Source organism: Lygodium microphyllum, chromosome 6 (assembly GCF_053477565.2).
Source record: "Lygodium microphyllum isolate KBCC chromosome 6, Lygodium_microphyllum_v1.1.10, whole genome shotgun sequence".
In the NCBI taxonomy this organism is placed as follows: Eukaryota; Viridiplantae; Streptophyta; class Polypodiopsida; order Schizaeales; family Lygodiaceae; genus Lygodium; species Lygodium microphyllum.
The window spans coordinates 7,809,290-7,831,878 of NC_141140.1; the positions used below are offsets into that span (position 1 = coordinate 7,809,290).

The following is a 22,589-nucleotide window of genomic DNA, read 5'->3' on the forward strand; positions in this document are numbered from 1 at the left end:
TCATTAGTGATCGTGATTCTCTCTTCACATCACACTTCTGGAGAGCTATCTTTGAAGCCATTGGGACTCAACTCTGCTTTAGCACCGCTTACCACCCCCAAATGGATAGCCAAATAGAGCGAGTAAATCAAGTCATCGAGGATATGCTTAGGGCATACTGCTATCGTGAGCCGAAGAGGTGGATTCAATACTTGCCTTTGGTTGAATTTGCCTACAATGCTTCTTACCAACAAAGCATTCAGATGACCCCTTTCCAAGCATTGTATAGTCATGACTGTCGAAGTCCCCTAAACTTCTCAGATCCAACCTTAAGGGTTGAAGCTTCAAGGCAGATGTTGGAAGAGACGGATGACAAAATAAAGTCAATAAGACAAGACATCCAAGCTGCCAAGGATAGACAGAAGGCCTACGCGGATTTGAAACGTCAAGAGAGAGTCTTCAAAGAAGGAGACATGGTCTTCATTCACGTACGCCCTAAGAAGAGTTCCCTATCCTTAGGAGATTGGAAAAAGCTAAGTCCAAGGTATTGTGGACCTTACAAGATCCATAAATGCCTAGGACCTAATGCTTATAAACTGCAACTCCCTGAGAACCTAAAGGTTCATAATGTATTCCATATCAACCTATTGAAGAAGTATATACCTAATCCTAAGCATGTACTTGATGACCAACAAGTTGTAATGCCTAGTCAAGGAGTCCTTGAACTAAGGCCTGACAGGATCTTAGATGTTAGGGAGAGACAATTGAGATCCAGAACCTTGAGAGAATGCCTTGTTCAGTAGAAAGATTATACCGAAGAGGATGCCACTTGGATAGATGAAGGCAGTCTCAACCATCAATATCCCCAGTTTATCTCGAGATGAGGACATCTCGATTCCTCCAAGGGGGAGAGAATGTAATATCCTGAAGGCGCAAGCACGCGTGAACTACCTCAATAGAGGATAAATGAATTGGAAAATTCTTTTGTTTAAGCAATTTTTTTTAAATTATTTCCCCTCTCCTCCAGCCGACTGTCGAGCTAGAGGAAGAGGGGAATAGCGAGTTGCTGGAGCTTTCCTAGGCAATGGGGCATGCCCATCCATGCGTGGGGAGGGAGGATCTTATCCCCTCCCCTATATATATTGAAGGGGGACGATGTTGTATAGGGATATACTGCGAGTGGGAGAGAGAAGGCTTTGTGGGAGGAGGCGCTGCCATTAATGCTCTGTAGGAGAGTGACCATTTCATCGAGCGGAGGAGAGGCCCATCATCACATGTGCCAAGGAGGAGCCGCCTAATCTACGCTAGTCCGCCCTGGGGAGCCATGAGCTGCTGTGCCAGTCCAGCAGCCGCCGCCAGCATGCCGCCGAATATGCTGTTTCCCCCCACCCCCCCCCCACGTGCCTTCCCTGGCCGCCGTTGGTATTCGCCTAGGGGAATCATTTCTTCCCCGCCCACATGGCTTTCCAGGAAGCCTTGGAAACTTCCAAGGTTGTGCTACCTTAGGTCCCCTTCCTGTGGGCCTTTGGACTAACCCCCCCCTCCAATTTTTCCTCTAAGGCCCTTTGAGCCCCTGTCCTATAGCCTTTAAGGCCACTTTTCCCCCCCCTTAAAATTCCCCTCCTTAGGGCTTTATAAAGCCCCCTTTCCCCCCCAAAAAGCTTTAACCTTAAAGGTCCCTTGTCACCCCGTGTTCATAAATCTCTCTAAGGGCTCCCTTAGGTTTTTTTTCCCTTCCAAAAGGTTTTTCCTTTAAGGTTACTTTTCCCCCCCTTGGAAATTTCCCCTTAGGGCTCCTTAGGCCCTTTCTATACCCTCTTGTTTACCCCCTTAAAAATTCCTCTCTAAGGCTCCCTTAGGGCCTTTCCCCCCCCATAAAAGGTTACCCCAAAGGGCCTTTTCCTTCACCGTGTTTTAAAACCCCTTAGGCCTTTCATGTCCTTTTTTCTTCTCCCTCCTAGCCGAGGTTCGTAAGGGATTGTCAAAACAACCCCTACCCCCCCCCCCCCCCCCCCCCCCCCGAGAATTTCAAAGCCTTCATGTGCCCTTGCATATAACACCCATCCACGAAATTTCCTCCCTAAGGACCCTTATACTCCCTTTTGTTTTACACCTTTTTTCCCCCCGTTCGTGTGAGTCTTTTTAAGGCCATTAAGCATTCCCCATGGCTTTAATGGGCCTTATTCGTGAAAGATTCTAAAACACCCCCTTTTCGAAATCCCTACTTCAAGAAGGAAGCCTTCTAAACCTGCTTTCAACGGACGGTGCAAGTTATCGAAAAAGGGAGCCACGGTGGAATTTAAAAAAAAAAAGAGTTGTAAAGCTGCATCCATGACAGAAAGACGGCATTCGCGATGCCTCCTAAGAAATCCCAAGGCGCAGCCACAGGAGGGTCGTCTCCTAGCATTCGCGTGGACATCTCACCCCAAGTCCAGGTTTTCCTTCATCATTTTTATTTGGTATCGTTATAACTCAATCGTGCAAAGGGATAATTGTTGGAAATAGGATGCATTTTTCATCTTAAATGCTTTAGAAAAATCAGCTCACGACGGAGAAATTTAATCATTAATATTTTCAATAAAACAAGCAAAATAAAGGCCGCATAAATAGTAAATAGCTTTATGCAGTGTAATGAATTAAAATTGGATTAATGTCCATTGTTATAGAACAGAATTAAAATAGTATACCTCATTTAAACATGGAAGTATGAACTGCATATCGCATTATTAACCCATATCCTCTTCGCAAATTGGATCATCATGGAAAGTGCTAGGAATCCTTAGGAAAGTGCAAGGCATGAAATGATTCTTACGATGCATAACACTAGGCAATTATCGTTTGTCAACTGCATAAACTATCAAGTAGAAGGTTGCTTGTTTAGCATGAATTTTGTTCGCAAGTTATAGGAAGATTAGGTGAATTAACCTAACCTATGCCTGACCTTAATCGATAAGTTAAGGTTGAAAAATCAATTTACGCATAGACAACGAGTCATGTGTTTGTGAAATGTTAATGTAACTATCTTCAAGAGTTAAACAAATTGGCACAAACCTAAACACCTAAACCCCAGAGTACTCATTTAGAATGAGTTAAATTCCAAAAAATTCACTAGGAATTAATACGTAACCTAATAGTTACGTATTGCTAAAACTGAAACTCCTATATCCTAAATACTTGCCCACATTCACCGAAATGTAGGGACAGTGAAACATATTTGGAAAGTGAGCTAGGGTTTGTCCCTAAGAATCTTACAAGATGGAACTTGGAACCCTAGGACTAACGGCGTCAGCCTAATGTAATCAGGAACAGATTGTTTCGTGACTCCGTTCAATGAGTAGAATAAGTCTCATAGTTCGATGCAACACTAGCGCAGCATGTGCGGAGTCATATGATTTTGTGATTGGATCACAAGGGAATGGCCAAATTCTCGCAATGAGGTTGGCAGGCCCTTACGCAAGTTATCTTGCAAGAGGATGAATAATCATCCTAATATAGCATCTTCTTGAGTAAAGAAAATTGTTTGGAAGCTAAAGACGAGCCGATAAACTGAAATAACCTATGAACTTAAGGTTTGATCAAGTTGGGTTAATAGGGTACGCCCTAATCTAGGATATAGGGGATCTTGCCAAGTTGCAAGCCATCCTGGATCGAGTGCTGGACACATTGGAAAGGAAGGATTCATTCCTTAACAGTTTGCCAACAAAAAAGATTAATGGAAATGTTTGTGCTTGTTACAGACTTAAGAGCATTGTTTGGCTTTGTATGATCAATGAATTAAAAGATAAATGGATATCTAATACTTCAGGTTGAAGGCCTGAAGGGGGAGGCAGCTTCAGTTACCCCCGACTGCCTGTCTGACACTAACTAAGGGGGTTGTTAACCGCGCCGGGAAAGTGGACCGAACCCGCCGCGAGAGGTCTCTCCATTGAGTGCTACTTGGAGCAGGAGGACGCTTGGGTGCTAGAGGGGGCTCTGGCCATAAATCCCTTGCCTTCCGGGCCTTGCACAAGAGGCTAACGCGACTCGGGATTTGATCTCGAGGCCTGCATATTAGTCTACGAGTGGAAACTTGGATTGGTAATCCCTGTGGATTGCTGGATAGCCTTCGGGCAGATTGTGGATAAGCCTATGGGCTGTACTTTTGTATTTCAAAGATAAATATGATAACCTGTTAATAAGGAATTTGTTTGACATTGTTTTCCTATGTCAAGTGATATGATTACATGAAAGAACCAGTGCTTAACGAGTTAATTAAAGAAGCTGATTGTTACATGTCCAAGTAAATGTGCTAGGTAATTAAATAACTAAAACAACTCGAGGAAAGTGCAGAGGATGTGGCCATAGGTCCATCCTATAGATGGGTTGTTCCGGTTGGTCGGGAACTTTTCTCGAATCATGATGGACAGCCAGAAGATCATCGAAGAACACGAACAACAAATGCGTTGACCTAAAATTATGACTGATCCCGATTTACGCTGTTTTAGGGGAACAAAATGGGACTATGCCTTATGGCAGAGAGGTTGAGCTTTGCATCCCTCTCATTTTCCATTCTCCTTGAACCAAGTACAGCATGAATCTGCTTCGGACCTGGCGTTTCTGCGTAAAGTTGTTCGCTTGGGTCCGACGCTACACTACAACAAAAAGGCTCCATAGACGCACTTGTAGACGCAATATTTGAATTGTGAAAAAAAATGTCGGGCGCGTTTATTAACGTTTCTATTTTCGCGTCTACAAATTCGCGTCTAAAAGCACGCTTATGATCAGAGTTACACGCGCGTATAAATGCGCCTATAGACGCGCGTATAAACGCGCTACATAAATATATAATCATATTTATAAAAAAGTGGATATATTCATATTGTGCGTCTATACACACGCGTATCTACACGTCTAAAACCGCGTTTACTCTGAAAGTTTTTAACGAGAATAGACGAGCATTTATCCTGCAATTTAGACGCGCTGATAGACGCGCAAAACAGAGGTATGAAAAAAAAATCAGAGAGCATGTGCAAAGCCACATGCTCTCTAGTTTTTTTCCCCCCATCAACATCAAATTGTATACTTAGGGAAAACAGAGAAAGATTATTTCGAAGATTGGATACTGAAAACAAAACAATATATGTAGCACACGAAATTTCATACATATAGATGAAACATTTTTACATTATGAGTTCTAATGCTTGTGATGTCATGGTCGCAAGCACTAGTAGCTGAAAGTAATACATATCAAAAATGAAAATTACAAGCCAAGGGGAGACATGCATGCATGGGGCTCCTCTATATCTCCTCAAAAGAGGCATCATCATCGCTACCACCACCACTACCTGTGCCATTGCCGTTGCCACCACCGCTACTGCTAGTCCCCCCTTCGCTATCCTCAACTACATCAGGGTTCGCCTACACAAAGGATTAAAGTATATAAATACCATTATAAACAATAAATTAGAGTTATCTATACTTTTCATGTAAAAAATAAAACATACCTCTTCTGGTGGTGGAATCCTCATGGCGCGATTATATTGCTCCTCCGTGATGAGTCCCTCCTCGTAGAAATGCTACTAAGTGGACGCCTGGTTATGACCTCGATGGTAGCCTAACTCTCTAGGAGTAGGCATCCTACCAACGATATGGAACTACAAAACAATTTGAACATACAACGTATTAAAACACACTACATAATGAAGTGAAACAAATTACAATATTTAATTTTTTTTAAAAATCAAATAATACTTACAAACTCAGCCTCCCATGACTCCCTGCCACCCGATCCATAATGCGACGATCCCATGGTTGCCATCTAGATACGTCGCGCCTCTGCATGCTGGCAACTTGTCATTTTCTCCGTTGCTCTCTTCTTGGCCTCTTTCCACTCCTTGCGGTGGCAATTGGGTGGTTGGCCATATCGAGGGCGCCCCTGCTCTTATCTCCGCAATGACTCCTTGGCACGCGTCATAAGGTGAGACCTCTTGTTATGAAGCGCATCTCTCACCTTTGACCGTCCCCAATCATCTGAGAATCGTGAATTCTCGAGATTTAGGGTACCTTATATGTACTACCCGCAGCACCTCTTGCCACAAACCATTTTTTTGGTGCTTGAAGGGAATCATGCAATCTTTGTATGTGGCATACACGACACTCCTCAAGTATGCTATCACTTTCCTCCCCTCGAAGTCATACAAGATACCACCAACATCAGTGATAGAGTAGTACATTTATGGAGGCTCATCTCTCTCATTTTCCGGTGAGGGTGATCGAGAGCCACCACCTAGGCAACCCCCACAAAGCCCTTGACCTCCTCGTCCTCCCGCACCACTCTCCCTCCTCCCTCGACGTGCACTACCCTCTACCTCACTCGATACACGTGCCTCTGCAGATGTACGTGCTTCGGCCGATCCATGTACCTTAGCTGATCCCTGTGTAGGCAAAGATGTGATAGGTGTCCCAGACATCACACTGAAATCCTCATCTGCAGAGTGGGAGGGCGATCAAGATAATTGGTCATCTCCCCCATGAATTGCTCCTTGTTGAATGGGGTACTAGAGGATCCAGGATTCCACATCTACACAAGAAAAATCATATTACCCAATGTAGATAAAACATATTATATACAGTGTCTATACTTGTGTCTCTGTGTGCGTCTATACCTGCGTCTCTGTGGGCGTCTGTCAACGCGTGTATCCTCGCGTGTACACTGCAGAGCACACGCACCCTCACACGCGCTCAAAGACGCGCCCCCAGAGAAACATTTTTCGTGTCTATATCTACATCTACACTGAGATGTAGACGTGCTATCAGATGCGCTTGGTCGGCTGATTTTGGCAGACGACCACCATCATTGATTTACAAAATGCAATACATAATGGAATCACAAATCCTAAATACACAAATCCTAAATACACGTTCTTTCTTCCTCTCCTTGGCTTTCCTTTTTCCCTTGTGTGTTTGAAATGAAAGAAGAGGTGAGTCATGAGGAGGTGAGGCATGAAGAGACTGCATGTTGGCTAAACTCAAGCTTCAGAACCGCAAAAAACGTAGGAAAGGAAAGGCGTAGTTTGAAAAGAAATGATTTAAGTATGATTTGAATTTTGACGTGTGCGTCTATTTTTGTGTGTATAAGCGTATCTATTTGCACAAATATATAGACGCAAAAGTCGCGTCTATTTACACGCACATTTACACGCGCTTATAGATGCTATGATAGACGCGCTCGACTTTGCGTGTCTAACATGCGCATCTATGCCTCGTTTCTGTTGTAGTGCTAGTTGTTGTTAGGAAATGACCAATAAGGAAAACCCTAATTTAGGAGGATCCTAAGTGGGAACGGCCGGAATACTTCCGTATGGCAGACACGGAAAGCCCTAGATTGCAAACCCCGTAACATTCCATGGGAGTGCCCGGCGGAGCTTTCTAGACATCCTTTCCGATGGACTGCTAAGACGTGTCCTGAAGATACAAGTGGACACGTTACAGAAGTAGAGTTGGCCGCATGTTCACTTTAGATGTTGGAATTCCTGCAAGGAATGTTGATGTGTATGCTAAACGAAAAAGGAGTAGCAGATATTGAAATATAGCATAAACGCATTGAGTATACATAAATGTAGTGAGCATGCAAATATGCAAAGGCTGAAATTAATGTAGTCCAAAGGATTGGTTATAGGGTTTCTTGCTTTAAGAGTTGCGGAATGTCATAAAGTGTGTGAAGCAGGCCGGTTTGGTAAGCAGACATGACAACCCTTTTTGCATGATAGAGATGTGAGAAAAAATATACCTGATATAATACATACAAATGTTTAGGGGTCTACATAGAATGCATCCCTTGGTGGCAACAAATACTTTGTCACATTTATTGATGATTTTTATGAGGGAAAAAAGTGATGTATTTGACCACTTCAAATCTTTCAAGGTGTGTGTTGAAACAGAAACAAGGTTGAAAGTTAAGTATCCAAGATCGGATGGAGGGGAGAGTACCTCTCTAATGAGTTTAGTGGCTTCTTGAGGGCTCATGGGATAAAGAGAGTTTACTTGGAGGTATATCCCATAGAAAAATGCAATTGGAAAAAGAAAAAATAAGCATATTACAGAAGTTGCACATGCATTGATAGTGGCTAAAAAGAATATGCCATAACATTTTTATTATAAAGTTGTTCAACCTGCTGTCTATATTATGAATAAAACTCCCACAATTGCAATTCATGGGATGACCCCGAAAAATACTTTATAGGCAAAAATCCTGATGTATCACACTTGAAAGTGTTTGGCTGTATTGCATATGTTCATGTGTCACATGATCTTTGGAAGAAGCTTGATAAAAAAACTGAAATATATATTTATATTGGATACTCTTTTGAGTAGAAAACATATCTTTGTTATAACACTATTCACAGGTGAGTTCAAAGTGAGTAGAGATTTTATTCACTACAAGATACAAGCCTCATATCGACGTTCAAAGTGACACAAATGTTCATTAAAAAAATTGCCCCCATGGTCACTAAAATCATTAGTATGAGCGTATCTACAAATCGTTGCAAAAACCATCGCTATTTGTGTCGTTATATGCATCACATTTGTGACACATATAGCAACACAAATAGCAATAGTTTGCGATGGCAATAGCGACATGTGTAGAGAAATCAATGACATTAATAGTGACGGTTACAGATGAAAAAAAATTGTGGTAGGCCAACTTGCTACCTTGCCACACATAGCACCATGTACTATATAGTATTCTACAAAGCAATTGGATACGTAATGGTCGTCAAGACAAGGCCAAAAACCCACAAGACTGATAATTCATAGAATAAGTACAAGACTAGTGATGACAACTCATGACATTAAATGGAACCATGGATAGACAAGAGAGTCAAAACAAACATGAAATTCTATCTGAAATTATCGCAATATGCGATTTTATACAAATGATGATAAGTACATCTAAGGAATAGTATGTTGTCGTGTTGCTATGCACACATAGTGTGAAAAACTCTAGAGTGTGGCTTTCTTATTGATCTAGAGAGCCAATGCCATATTAGTCATTAATATTAGTTTTCATAGTGTGGATGGTTCAAAAATACTAGATTTTTGGACAAGTTTGGCCAAATTTTGATATTTTTAATATTATCTCTTGTAAAAATCCAAAAATTGTAGCCAACTTCTAGAATAGGATGACATGTAAAAGAAAGCATGTAGCTTTCAACCATTTTGGGAGGATTTTATGTAAAAATAAGAATTGGCAAAATCGCGCGACGTGTGATTGCAGTTTTTAGGTAGTAAACAGCACGACAAAATGGGGGATGAAGAAGAAGTGATCTAGCTGAATTCTGGCCAGGTGTGTTGAAGGTGTGTTGGTATTTTATCTCCCTTTCAGAGCCAATGGAAGCATCAAATTTGCAATCTAAGCAACATAGAGGAAGGTATTATTTTTTGCTCGTTTTTGTCTACAAGAGATTTATGTTCTCATAATGCAGAATTAAACTGGTAGGCTTCACCTCTGTGAGTATTCTTCTACATCTTTTATTTCTTTGAACCCCTTCTCTTTCGCCTACTCCTCTCCCTGAATCTCCCTTCACCGTGCTGTCTCTTACACCCACCATAGATTTTTGACCCCAAATGCTCCGACAGTGGTAAACCTAACATGAAAGTCGATAGCGTAGGTGTGTAAAGATGGGGGATTTTGCTGGTTCAAGTGGTGGTTATGCTTTACAATAGATGATTTTTTTGTTGCAGCAACAACAATAGCAACAATTATTGTTACAACAACAGATGCAAACTCGGTAGGAAGAAGAAAGAATTAGATCCTTAGTTGTGAATGCATTGCAGGCACTGGGACAAGAATTGAAGTGGTTGAAAGGTCAAAATGTTTGGCCTTCATCGGATTGTATGAAGAAAAGATGTTGTTTCATGGGGTACCACAGTATGCATGGACTCGGTATTTCTCCCATTTGGCCATGCATGCATTAAATGATCGGATTGATGAGTTACATAAGAGATGTTTATTGGGTAGCTTTTAAGAAAGCTTTGAGAGAAGAGTTTTTCTTGAAAGATGCAAGATTGGTAACTAAAAATACATTTAGAGATTGGATTGAAAATCCCAATAAAGGGTTGGCTGCTATAGCCTTGCTCCATGAATTTAAAAGTTGGTATGCACAATTGGATGTCGAGGAGGAGCAATCATTGGAAAATTAGAAATTTGATTTGTATCTGAAGACTGCAGATGTTATCTTGTAGGAGAAGGTGACTGATCGTTTAGAAGATGCCTCTTCTGAAACATGGATGAAATCAGATTGGGCTAATGTAATTGAAGCAATGCATATGTTGGTAAAGAGAGAGTGGATGAAATTAAGATGGGGGACACTCACCACACCTATCAATGGTCAGAAGGAGGTTGAAATTGTAGCCCATGTGCATTTATCTATGGCAGAACAACCGGTTATGCCTGTTGGTTCCCCTCTTAAACGTGATGCTATGGATGAATTAATCAAAGGCATACATGAGTTGAGGCTGAATTTGACACAAATCTATTTTTTTCTAATCCTACAATCTATGTAAGCATCTTCCATATACTATTCCTGAGATATACTTATTATCCTTTGTATAAAATCATATCTTGTGATAATTACAAGTAGAATTTCATGTTTTTTTAATCTCTCCTCTCTCTCCATGGTTCCATGTAATGTCATGAGTTTTCATCACTAGTCTTGTACTTATTCTATGAATTATTAGCCTCGTGGATTCAAGTAATTTTTGCACTCATCTTGATGGCCATTGTGTACCCGATATGTAATTCCTTTGTTGAATATTATAGAGCACATGGTGCTATATGTGGCATGGAAACTTGGTGCCCTACTAGAAATTTTTTCCCCTCTGTAGCCATTGCTAATTTCTCTGCACGTGTCGCTATTGCCATCGTTGCTATGCATGTCACAAATAGTCACTATGTGCGTTGCTATTTGTGTCACTATTAGTGATACAAATAGAGACGGTTTGTGCGACAATTTTGTAGAGACGTTTATACCGACATTTCTAGTGACAACGTTAGAAAATTTTTCGATGATCATTTACATCGGTTTGAACGTTGGTATGAGGCATGTATCTTGTAGTGAAATCATAATATGATAAGAGTGAACGTACTCGTCATGAGGGATCATATGAAAGGAAGCCCCTAAATCTATCAACTAATAATAAATATATCATGACAAAGCATTAGTCAATTTTGAAGCATCAAAGGAAGAGGCTACCAGTATAAGATCATCAGGTAGGTTGCATCACATTAATCTCCTCAATCTTGATGTTAGACATGTAAGGCACAATGATGTGGTCATTATTCTTGTCTTGCACTTTATCCTTTTCCTTTTCCTTGCACTTGTTTTTATGCATTTTATAGCACTATGGCCAAATATAACCTACTTTTCCACAATAATGACAAGTAAAATTAGACTTATGGCCGCGGGACTTACTACAAGACTATCCATGTGTCTTAGATTGAGACCTTTGAGAGTCCCTACCATGGGCAATTCAATCCTGCCAACCTCTCATAGTCAATGCATGTGATGTATAGAAGAAAACATCTATATTCTTTATGTTCACCTCTTCTATCAAGAGGACACTCTCAACATTTTGCAATTCCAGCCTATTACCACATAGAGCCATAAGAAAAGTGTCCCACAACAACTTAGGTAGAGTACCAAGTTGAAATAAAACATGCAAAAAATCCTTGAATTCAATCTTCTACAAAGCTATCACTACAACAAAAAAGCCTCATACACGCACATTTAGACGTGATTTTTGAATACAGAGAAAAAATTACGGGCACGTCTATCCGCCCGTCTATTTGCGCATCTATCATTCCGCGTCTATAATCGCATGTATCGACGACTTTACACGCACAAATAGACGCACAATAGACGTACATATACACGCACATAAAGACACACTTTTAGACGCGCTTTTACAAGCACTGATAGACGCGAATGGAAAACAAAAAATGTCCTTTTAAAAAAAAGATATTTCATTTCCTTTTTTAATTTGAATTATTCAGCGCGTGTAGTCTGCATTATAGACACGCGAATAAACGCGAATTACCTGCAATTTTACGAGGTGATAGACGCACAAAACAGAACTGGAAAAAAGAAACCAGAGAGCAACCACATGCTCTCTGGTTTTTTTTTCCCCCTCCCATACATCAGATTGTATATTTGGGAAAAAAAAAAATGTCTCTTACGGGCATGAGAATTGAAAGTGAAAGTCTATGTATTCATTATATATCAAAGCATTTACAAGGGAAGTTTTGAGTGCTTGCGACCTAAAGCGTGGCCGCAAGTGGTAGGCTCAAAGAGATATCATACATATACAAGAAAAGAAGGCCTCATGAGGAGGTATGGTGCTCCTCTACGAATCTAAAGAGGAAACATCCTCACTAGTACCACCATGGCTACTAGCATCGCTATCCCCCTCCTCGCTGTGCTCCACATCCGGGTTCGCCTACACACACAATAGAGCATGGTTGCTTACATATACAAGGTGGAGAAAAAGTTATAATTAGTTATACTTTTAATAGGAAAGTAAGAAAAACAAACCTCCTCTGGCTCTCGAATTCTCATGGCCCGATTGTATTGGTCCTCAGTGATGAGACCCTCCTCATAAAAGTGAATCCATGTCGCTACGCGGTTATGGCCTCGATGGTAACCTACCTCTCTAGGGGTAGGTGTCCTACCAACGATGGTAGTCTGTAAAACACTTAGAGATATACAAACAATTAGATGTCACAATATATTAGACTAAAATATATAAAGAATTTAAAAAATATATATTAAAAAAAACTAGAAATCAAAATATACTTATAAACTCTGCCTCCCACGACTCTCTGTCACCTGATCCGTAATGCGATGATCCCATGGTTTCCATTTGGATCCGTCACGCCTCTGCGTGCTGGCGACTCTTCACTTTCTTAGCTGCTTTCTTCTTGACTTTCTTCCACTCTACGCGGTGGCACATAGGTGGTTGGCTGTAGGCTCCATGCCCCTCCTCCAGCCTCCGAAGTGAGTCCCTGGCCCGTGTCATGAGGTGGGATCTTTTGTTGTGAAGTATATCCCTCACTTTTATACGTCCCCAATCATCGGAGAATTGCTGACCCTTAGGATTTGGGTACCTCCTATGGTTTGCCCTCAACACCTCCTGCCACAAATCGCTTTTCTGATTTTTGAAGGCAATGAAACAATCTTTATACGTCGCATGCACGACGCTCCTCATGTACGCCATTACATCCCTTCCCTCATCATCATGAAAGATGCCACCGGCATCTGTAACTCTATAGTACTGGCGTACAACCTCCTCTACATGATCTACTGGTGAGGGTGATCGCTCGCCACCCCCTAGGCAACCCCCACACAACCCTCGTCCTCCCCCTCGACTCTCCCTCCTCCCTCTCTGTCGACTGCCCTCTGCCTCGCTGGACGCACGAGCTTCTGCAGATGCACGTGCTTCTACAGATGCTTGTGCTTTAGCCGATGCACGTGGAGCACGTGGAGTACCTGCAAATGGAGTACCTACATATGGAGTACTTGCATATGGAGTACCTGTATGTGGAGTACCTGCATATGGAGTACCTGCATATGGAGTACCTGTATGTGGAGTACCTGCATGTGGAGTCTGGGAAGTAGTGCTAGGTAAAGACGCTAGAGGCGTCCTAGACATGACACTGAACACCTCCTCCGCTGTGGGAGAGCGGCCAAGGTGTCTGGTCATCTCTCCCATGAAGTCTTCCCTACTAGGAAAACCTCCAAAAAATGCATTGACTCCCTGTCAAAGGAGGCCAATGTATCATTCATATGATCCACATCTAGGTCATTGCTAGATGAACCACGATACGACATCTGCAAAAAAAACACAGGAAAAAGATAAATTTATTTGCATACAAAAAACATAGGAGGATATTGTGCAGTACAAGCAACTCATGATGAGGGGTGGAGGTGACTATCCATAGACTAGAGGGCACATTGAGGCCTATATGCCTAGGTGAGGGCTCTAATTCACGAGATCCACATGTAGAATACACAAGTTTCAATCTCACTTTATGTAAAGAATGTAATGTTTGTATAAATGTGTATAAAAGTATACCATTTCCTAATTTGTCACTTTTAGATCTAACTAGACTTCTATTTAGGAGTTAATCAATACCACGCAACAAGATTCTGCTCTAGGTGATGTCACACAATAGGACCTTGCAGTTTTTAATGTGTATAAAAGTATAACATTGCAGTTTTTAAGCCTTTGACATAACATTGTATTTTTTAAGCCTTTGACATAACATTGCTGTTCATCTTCTATCCAGTGCGTCAGACTCACCTTGGGTGTTTGGTGTGGCGGATGGTGGTGCTTCTCCTTCTCCTTCTTCCTCTCCTTGGTAAGTTACCCTCCCTTGATGCTTGTTTGCTTGTTGCTTCTTCTTGTTCTCCTCTTTCTTGGTCTCTCTTTCTTCCTCTCCTTGGCTTTCCTTTTTCCTTTCTTGTGTGTTTGAAATGAAAGAAGAGGTGAGTCGTGAGGAGGTGAGGTATGAAGAGACTAGGTGAGGCATGAAGAGACTGCATGTCGGCTAAACTCAAGCTTCAGAACTACAAAAAACATAGGAAAGGAAAGGCGCAGTTTGAAAAGAAATGATTTAAATATGCTTTGAATTTTGACGTGTGCGTCTATTTTCGTGTGTATATGTGCGTGCGATTGTAGATGCGAAAATAGACGCGGATTTAGACGCGCATTTGGGATTTATCATGATGTTTTGTTTTTAAGATAAGTTTAGGGTTTTGTTTTGTTTTTATCATGATTTATCATCGATTTCTTCCTATTGACCATCCCAAATATATTCTCCCTACTAATGGAATGACTCCACAATCTCTAACCATTCGAGATTGAAAGGAGAGATGGATTAATGCCGACAGCCACCCTCCACATGGCATGAGTTGGTAAGAAGTGCATTTCTCTCGATTGACTTTAAAGTATTTAGCATGATGAATTGTTTACATAATATATTGTTTGTTTGTTAGGTTCTCTATATTCTTTTGTCTTCCGTATTGGATGAACTCAAGATCAATCACCTATTGGACCCCATGCACATATTCAAAAATGTTGTATCTACATTATGGGATCACTTGATAGGGGCTCGCGATTCACTTAATGTAAGGGAGGATTTACGTAACATTGGTCGCATGAGACGAGCCTGGGCACGCATTGGACCTAGAGGAAAGATTGAGCTACCCCATGCACCTTGGATATTGTCAAAGAATGAGGAAAAAATTGTGAAGGAACAAATATATAGCTTTCGAACACCCACAGGATGTATGAGATGTCTCAAGGGAGCCTTCATAAAGAAAAAGAAAAGAGGTGTGGAGCAACTATCTGGTTTGAAGTCCCACAATTGGCACAAAATGATTCAAGTAAGGGTATCTCTAACCATGAATATAGTAATTAGTGGCATAGCTATGTGTAAACTTTGGGATATGATGACTTTTTCCTCTACTGACAATTTGCATCTATGAATATTGTTTACATTCAGTTTGTACTTCCTACTAGCATATCCCATTGTGCCTCCAAAGATGTACGTGATATCATTTACAAGATGGGAGAGCTTGTGAGGTGTGTATACATTGTATTTTTTCATTATATATCTTTGAATTTCTACACAAAAATAAACAATTCTCAAATACATCTTGACAGATACGTGAGCTCGAAGGAAATTGATCCAAACACATTGCAAGATGCTCGAGTATTATCTATTGAGGTGGTTTTTTTGGTGGAGGAAAAATTTCCTCGATCCATATTGACTACTCAATTACATTTACTCGTATATTTGATTGATGAGATCGCACTTTGTGGGGCAGTTCATGTAAGGTGGATGTTTTTTCTTGAGCACTTCATGAAAACCTTGAAAGATTTTGTAAGGCAAAAAGCACGGCTTGAGGGAAGCATGGATGAGGGTTGGTTAGTGCAATCATCCCTTGTTTATATCTCTGAATATCTTGCTGAAGTGGATCCCTCTCAACCACGACTATGGAAAGATGATGAAGACTTGAGGATGACCTCTGTAGTACCTCAAGGAAAAGGAATGAGTAAAGTTCTAACAAAAGAAGAACTTCGTAAGTTAAATAGTTTTTTTGTGCTCAATAGTGATGTTATGAGCAAATGGGTGGCACTATATAATGAAGCAAGGGCAAGAAGAAAAAGCGAAAGACAAGAATTTTGCACTAGATATGGACGTAATGTCTCATTTCCAGATCATCTAAATGCGCTTCCACGTCATATTGACATAGATTGGTTACATGAGGAAATGAAGAGAATGGAAAAAGAGGAGGAAATTAATATATCTCAAGAAGAGTGGGAATACGCACGAGGTTGCTTATCAAATGTGAGACATACTATCAATTAATTTGTTTCTATAAGTTTTATTTTATATAAATAATTGACATGTTTGATCTTTTATCTTTTACTACTAGTGGACATTATTCAATGCACTTTGGTGTGAGGGTAAACATCTTCGAACTCAACGTATAGATGAAAAGAGAAATACCCAAGATTGTGGTGTCCTTGCTCACTTCAAGGCTGCCAATGGTACCATGGAAGGTTATTGTGGCTTGATCCAAGATATTCTGAAGCTTTACTTCAGATGATTCTTTATATATGTACTAGATGTGAAGTGGTTTAAAGAAGTGGTAACAAATGGTGAGCATTGCACAATCAGACGTCATCCAAGTGGTTTTGTAATCATTGACTCTACAAAATTTCACCAAAACAAGAATGACACATTAGTACTAGCTCAACAATGCGAGCAGGTATATATGCAAAGGCTAATTTTTTTATATGTATACATGTGATACATATACACAATATAATAAGTACTTAAGTTTTTTGCTTTTGTTTTTCAAATACAGGTTGTGTATCATCCAATGGTAAACAATAACCGATAGTGGTATGTCATCCCTATATCTAATCGTTCAAAACCAATATATGGTAATATTACCGACATGGAGATAACAGATGACAATCCAACAAATAAGGATGATGTGCATGATGATACCATAATGGATGATATGCATGATATAGTACAAGATGAACCTTGCGATGATGTTCAAGGAAACGCAGAAGAAGACAATAATATGATTGTCGATGATATTGATGAAGTTATTGTGCAACATAGCAACACATTTGATAGTGGAATAGACTTATTTGTTTCGTTACCTCTTGGTAACATAGACCTAGAAGTAGATAGTTTAGCAAGGGCTGATCTCATTGAAGATGAGATGGATCATTCACTGTAACATACTTAATTTGCTTATTGATTCAATATATGTGTATTCCTAATTCTATGTCTTTTGTCATGCGCACACGTGCATATTCAAGAATCAATAGTCAATTTAAAGCAAGCATTGAATTGTCCATAATAAAAAGGAAGTATCTTTTATCATCTTCAAGTACATAGAGAAATTACGAGATACATATATTGCAATGCTTGCTACTAATTGTAAGATTTCTGTCGCTTGCCGCTAATTACTTATATCAGGCTTGTCAACTGGAGGAACTGCCATTCATTAGAGAGCAATGAAAAAGTAATTATTAACTCTATTTTTTTAATTCAATGATTCAACGTGTATTCTTAATTCTATGGTTTTTATCATGCGCACATGTGCATGCTCAAGAATCAATTTCAGGTGGTTAAATAATTATTAACTTTGGTTTTTCAATTATGTGAATTGCTAATTTTAGGTGGTTAAATAATTGTGCGTCTGATAGCATGTCTATATTAGCGTCTATTTGCGTGGATATATAGACGCAAAATTCGCGTCTATTTACACGCATTTATAGATGCTCTGATAGACGCGCCCGACTTTGCGCGTCTAACGTGTGCGTCTATGCCTCGTTTCTATTGTAGTGTATATGGATGATGATGGAGTGAAACTCATTTAAATGTGCAAACATAGAAGTCCCTTCCTTCATGCAAAGGTCCATCAACTATTTTCGCCAATACATTTGAGATACATGACTCTTCTTTTCATAAAGATTCTTAATTTGTGTCCAAAGCTCATATTCCCTTTACTTTTCAGTTACAACATTGTAGTGAACCTGCATAGAGAGTGATAAAATTATTGTGGACTTTCATAGCTCATCCAGTTCCTCCCAATCCGCACCCACATTTTTGAGTGCTCTAATTGCAACTTCTATACTAAAACTTGCCATATCGAAGTCTTTCAACAGCTGTAGTTGGTCCCATCCAAATTCTCAATATTGAAGATAGCATTGTCATAAGAACTATCAGCCATGATGAGACTAAGCAAGTGCATAAAAGGAAAAAATAGGTTGTTATAATATCCTACAAATGAGACCCAAAACCACTGCTAAATCAAGTGAAATATAATAGATACGACCAAAGTAATGAGTTGTCCACAAATCGTAAGCAAAAGATTGTTAGGACAAGGTAATTGCTCTCATAAACAATGTAGAGAGATGCAATTACAACATGCTACAATAAAGTACATCACTAAGAAATCAAAGCCAAGTATGAGCTATCATTGACTTAAAATGCAAACCATAAATCTCAAGCATATCGTACACAATGCGGAGTATATACGAACTACTAGTAGACATCAAACATGTGACCAATACCAAAACCTATCAACCTTAGAGTGTAAGACTGGATTGCATCCAATGGCATAGCAATCATGCATGTAGTAAGTCTCACAGGTAACGAAAGAGACCTGTCAAACACACAATTGATTACGTGAGAGTAATATAAGCTCAATATATAGCCATGCCAGGTGTGCATCACTGACAATGATCTAACAGAGGTAGGTACCAACCCAAAGACAAATGCTAGATTAGCCCACTAGGCATCCACTACATATATACAGCATGAAGAGAGCATACACATGAAGTGAACATCCCATTGTTTCACTATAAGGAGCTCAAGATCAAATACAATCCAATGCGCAATGTAACATCCAATGTCAAGTAAGTGACTCAATACATAATGCCAAATAGCTCCCAATGAAGTGAAAGTTGAATGCCAACTAAGCAACAAGCTCAATACATCAAGTGGATAAATGTGGCATAGGTCACAACAATCAAAACCAGTAAGGAGCTTCAAGCCCATAAATGTAGCATCCAATGAGAGGAATGACTACTAATGTCGAACCATCGAAGCTCCAATCTCAACTTAAGAGTATGTCATAAACATGTCCATGGGCATACATGACAACCAAAGTGTCAATACATCCAATATGTGCTAATCGAGTAGCTTCAAAGCCTGGACTGGAAGCACACAAGCAAAAGCAAGAGCTATGGTTGAAGGAGCAAGAGAGCAAGAGCGAGAGAGACACAAGATGGTGTGAGCTCCAATTGTTACAATTTGTGACCTACAGTATAAAAGTGTCACTTATACAAATGTCACTGAAAGAATAAAGAATGAAGTGATAGTTATGGGCACTTGCCACCTACAATATAAAAGTGTGTGGGCACTGTCAGTGTAACTAATGTAGGAGCAGTTAGGCAAAGTCACCTTTACCTGCAACATTTACCAATATTTGCATTCCCTAGTCTTCAATCTGAAGTAGCCCTCATATATTGTTTTTCTTCTCTTTCAATAATTTCCTTCTTCTCTATCTTCTCCCCCCTTCAATTTGGTGCCTTGGTCTCTCCCCTCCATTTTATCTACTCTTCACAAACAGTTATATCTATGTGCTATATATACTCCCCTCTCTCCCTTCTCTAGTTTAATGCTTTTCCCACCCTTTATGTCATGGTTATATTGGCCTATATCTTCTTCTCAAACTTCTCAAATTGTCTCAATAGGTCGCCATGGCCATGTAGCTCACCTAGCAATCAGCTTTCTCATTATCTTATCCTCCACTGGTCGAACTATGATTATGTCTTAAGTTTGACATCTACCTCTCCAAAATACAGACCAAGGAGATCATCTCGTCCTCTTCCAAATTGCCAACTTTCTAGCATGAGAAATTTGATTTACCCCTCTAGAAGTGTCACATACAATGTCCTCTAAAGGCCTCTAAAAGGGTTGTAGACAAAGCTCGCTCCAAAGCTCCTCTTATACTCACCTATGTTGTGACTTTTCCTTGGTCTAAGAGCATGTTATTGTGGACATAAAAGAGCTAATATAATGTATTCTATGGTGTGCATAGACTTTTGAATTTTCATGGCTTAGGAAAACAAAATTCTAGCGCTCCTCCTATCCATGCTTGGAATATACAAGGTATTCCTGAGGTTTATGAATTTACTTTCTTAGTCATGGAAATAACCTCACAACATCCTCCGTACACACGCGCATGTGCACATGGTCACACACGTAAAAACACACATCTCTCTCTCTCTCACCAGCCATTTGTAGTGGACTCGCTCTCGCTCTTTCTCTTGTATCAGCCATTTGTAGTGGAGACAAATAGGCCCGAGACACACAGACACGGACGCGCATGCACATAGACACACACACACTTAAACGTGCAGAGAGAGCCTCTTTAATGAGAGGACAGTGTGCTAATATTATCAAGTAAAGCCTAATTTATAAATAGATAAACTTGTCTGGGTGGGGAAAGACTGGTGGTCGGAGCGGTCGACGACAATTAGTTGGGTTACGAGCAGTAGCAAGGATGCTGTTACAAAATATAGTTCCTTCAACTTCCTAGATATGATGCTGCTGAGACGAATGTGAGGGGGTGGGAAGGCGTAGTCTTCGCCGCATTATGACAACCATGCGAGGAGGCGAGTTGATAGTTAGTACCACTAACTATATTATGACAAGCACGTCCCCTGATTAGGGGTGATGGTCGCGTTTGGCAATGGTACGTCGGGGACTAAAGGGATGGGGGTGCTTGATGCTTTTGCCGAGGACGTGAAAGCTGCTGGCACGCATGGTATGATGAGAGGCGGACGATGCCGCTGCGCTAGAGGACGAGGTGGCACGGAAGACGTAGCAGTCCGACGCGGAGGTGCAGACTAGCTGTGATCATGAGGCATATAACAAGAATTGATATTAAAAGGCCAGACCAAATATGCATGCATATTGATCCATGCATAAGAAACATGCATATATATATATCAAGGGGCATATTCAGAACGACTGATATGGCGATGCAATAATCTGCTTACCGCACTCGTGTCGCTGCTGTCATCTTGTGCGGCAACCAAAGCCTGGACACCGTCGGCGGTGGATCCACAACCGCCAATTGACAAGACCTGTGACAGCCAAGTTATGCCCTGTGAGCTTAGGCACAGCATTACTTACTGTGGAACGCGGAGTTAGGGAGGGAAGCCATATAATGGCCAATTACATTCGCCTATGCAAAGTAGCGGTACCTGGAGATCTTCCTTTTGCGTTTCCTGTGAGCTGCTGCTGGTGACGCTGGCAGAGAAGTCCAGGCTTCCGGTGTCGTCCAATTGCTGGCAGAGAGCGACCATGTCATCGGCAGACACGGTGCCGCTGAGCTCTATGTCGGTGCTGCCTAAAAGAGAGGTGGCCTCTTGCATGGCTAGCTGCTCATCGCTACCGCCGCCGCTTCCACCTCCAGGACTTCCGCTTCCGCTTCCACGTCCATTTCCACCTCGAGGACTTTCGCTTCCGCTGCCAACTGGCGGGGACGGCACATCGCCCCCGGTCGACGGCTGCCGCTGGGGTGGTGGTGCACTGGTTATAGGCAAGTCGCCTAAGGGGGCTCCTGCATCACCGTCGTGACCAGCGCCTGCGCCACCACCTTGGCCGCCGCCTCGACTGCCACCCAACGAGAAAGGTGGAAGGGCGCCGCCGCCAAAGGTGATACCCCTACTGCCCTTCTGTTCCGCAGCGGGCCCAGCGCCAGCAGCGGCCGACGACATGCAGATGATGACGATCATCATCGTCGTGTTCAGAACCAAGCCCTTAGCATATGATCTAACGAATGGTATTATATGCAGTTGTTCTGCGTTAACCTCGTCAAACGCCTTGGAACCGCGGCCCATCCTTGCCAATTATACTGCCCAGCGAGAGGAGATATTAGCGTGAATGTATTGATGTAACTATATATTAGCTTATACGGCGGTACGCTGGCTACACCGGATGTGGCGGCTTATGACCTGATCATCTGCTTATCAGATGGCCATGACCGCTCTATATACATAATCTGATCAGCTAGTTGAGCTCTGATTTGGGCCCCTTTGGGAGATCAGACCAGCTGGCGCAGCATCTAAATCGTGCGCCGTCTCCCGGCCTGTTTATTAGTTTCATTTCCTGTAGTTGTCCTTTCTTACTTGTTTTTTCTCTAGTAATCCGTCTTTGTGGTACATGGCTCCATCGCGAAGAAAGCAAACGATGCCGCCGTCTCCCATCCTTGTCCATTCTTCTTTGTTCTCTAGTAATCCGCTGTTAGCCAAACGTCCGAGCGGGACGCACACTGAAGGACGTAGTGCGATGCACATTCTTACATTGTAAAATCTTATCTGAAGCCAAAACTTTCTCTTTCCGTATGCATTATTACATGTTTCCGTTTTCCTGCTTCTCTTGTACGCACTCTCTTCTACACACTATTCACACATAGGAAAAACCTAATATATATGACTTCACGGTTTAGTTTTGAGAGAGAGAG

General features: G+C 41.3%; 1 protein-coding gene across 6 annotated transcripts; it reads right to left on the reverse strand.

The window, feature by feature from the left end:
- Nucleotides 1–11,512: 11,512 nt before the first annotated feature.
- Nucleotides 11,513–22,360, reverse strand: LOC148034288 (uncharacterized). Of its 6 annotated transcripts, none has more exons than XM_087680492.1 (4): nucleotides 22,081–22,360; nucleotides 21,328–21,980; nucleotides 21,121–21,207; nucleotides 11,513–11,605 (listed from the first exon to the last, which is right to left on the reverse strand). In XM_087680492.1, the coding sequence occupies exons 2-4, from the start codon at nucleotides 21,964–21,966 to the stop codon at nucleotides 11,585–11,587; spliced, it is 747 nt and encodes a 248-aa protein (XP_087536618.1). In that variant the 5' UTR covers nucleotides 21,967–21,980; nucleotides 22,081–22,360; the 3' UTR covers nucleotides 11,513–11,584. The 6 variants fall into 6 exon arrangements, with proteins under 6 accessions (XP_087536618.1, XP_087536620.1, XP_087536617.1 ...); XM_087680494.1 differs by lacking the exon at nucleotides 11,513–11,605 and adding an exon at nucleotides 16,714–16,737; XM_087680491.1 differs by lacking the exon at nucleotides 11,513–11,605 and adding an exon at nucleotides 17,902–18,084.
- Between the last annotated feature and the right edge of the window lie 229 nt (nucleotides 22,361–22,589).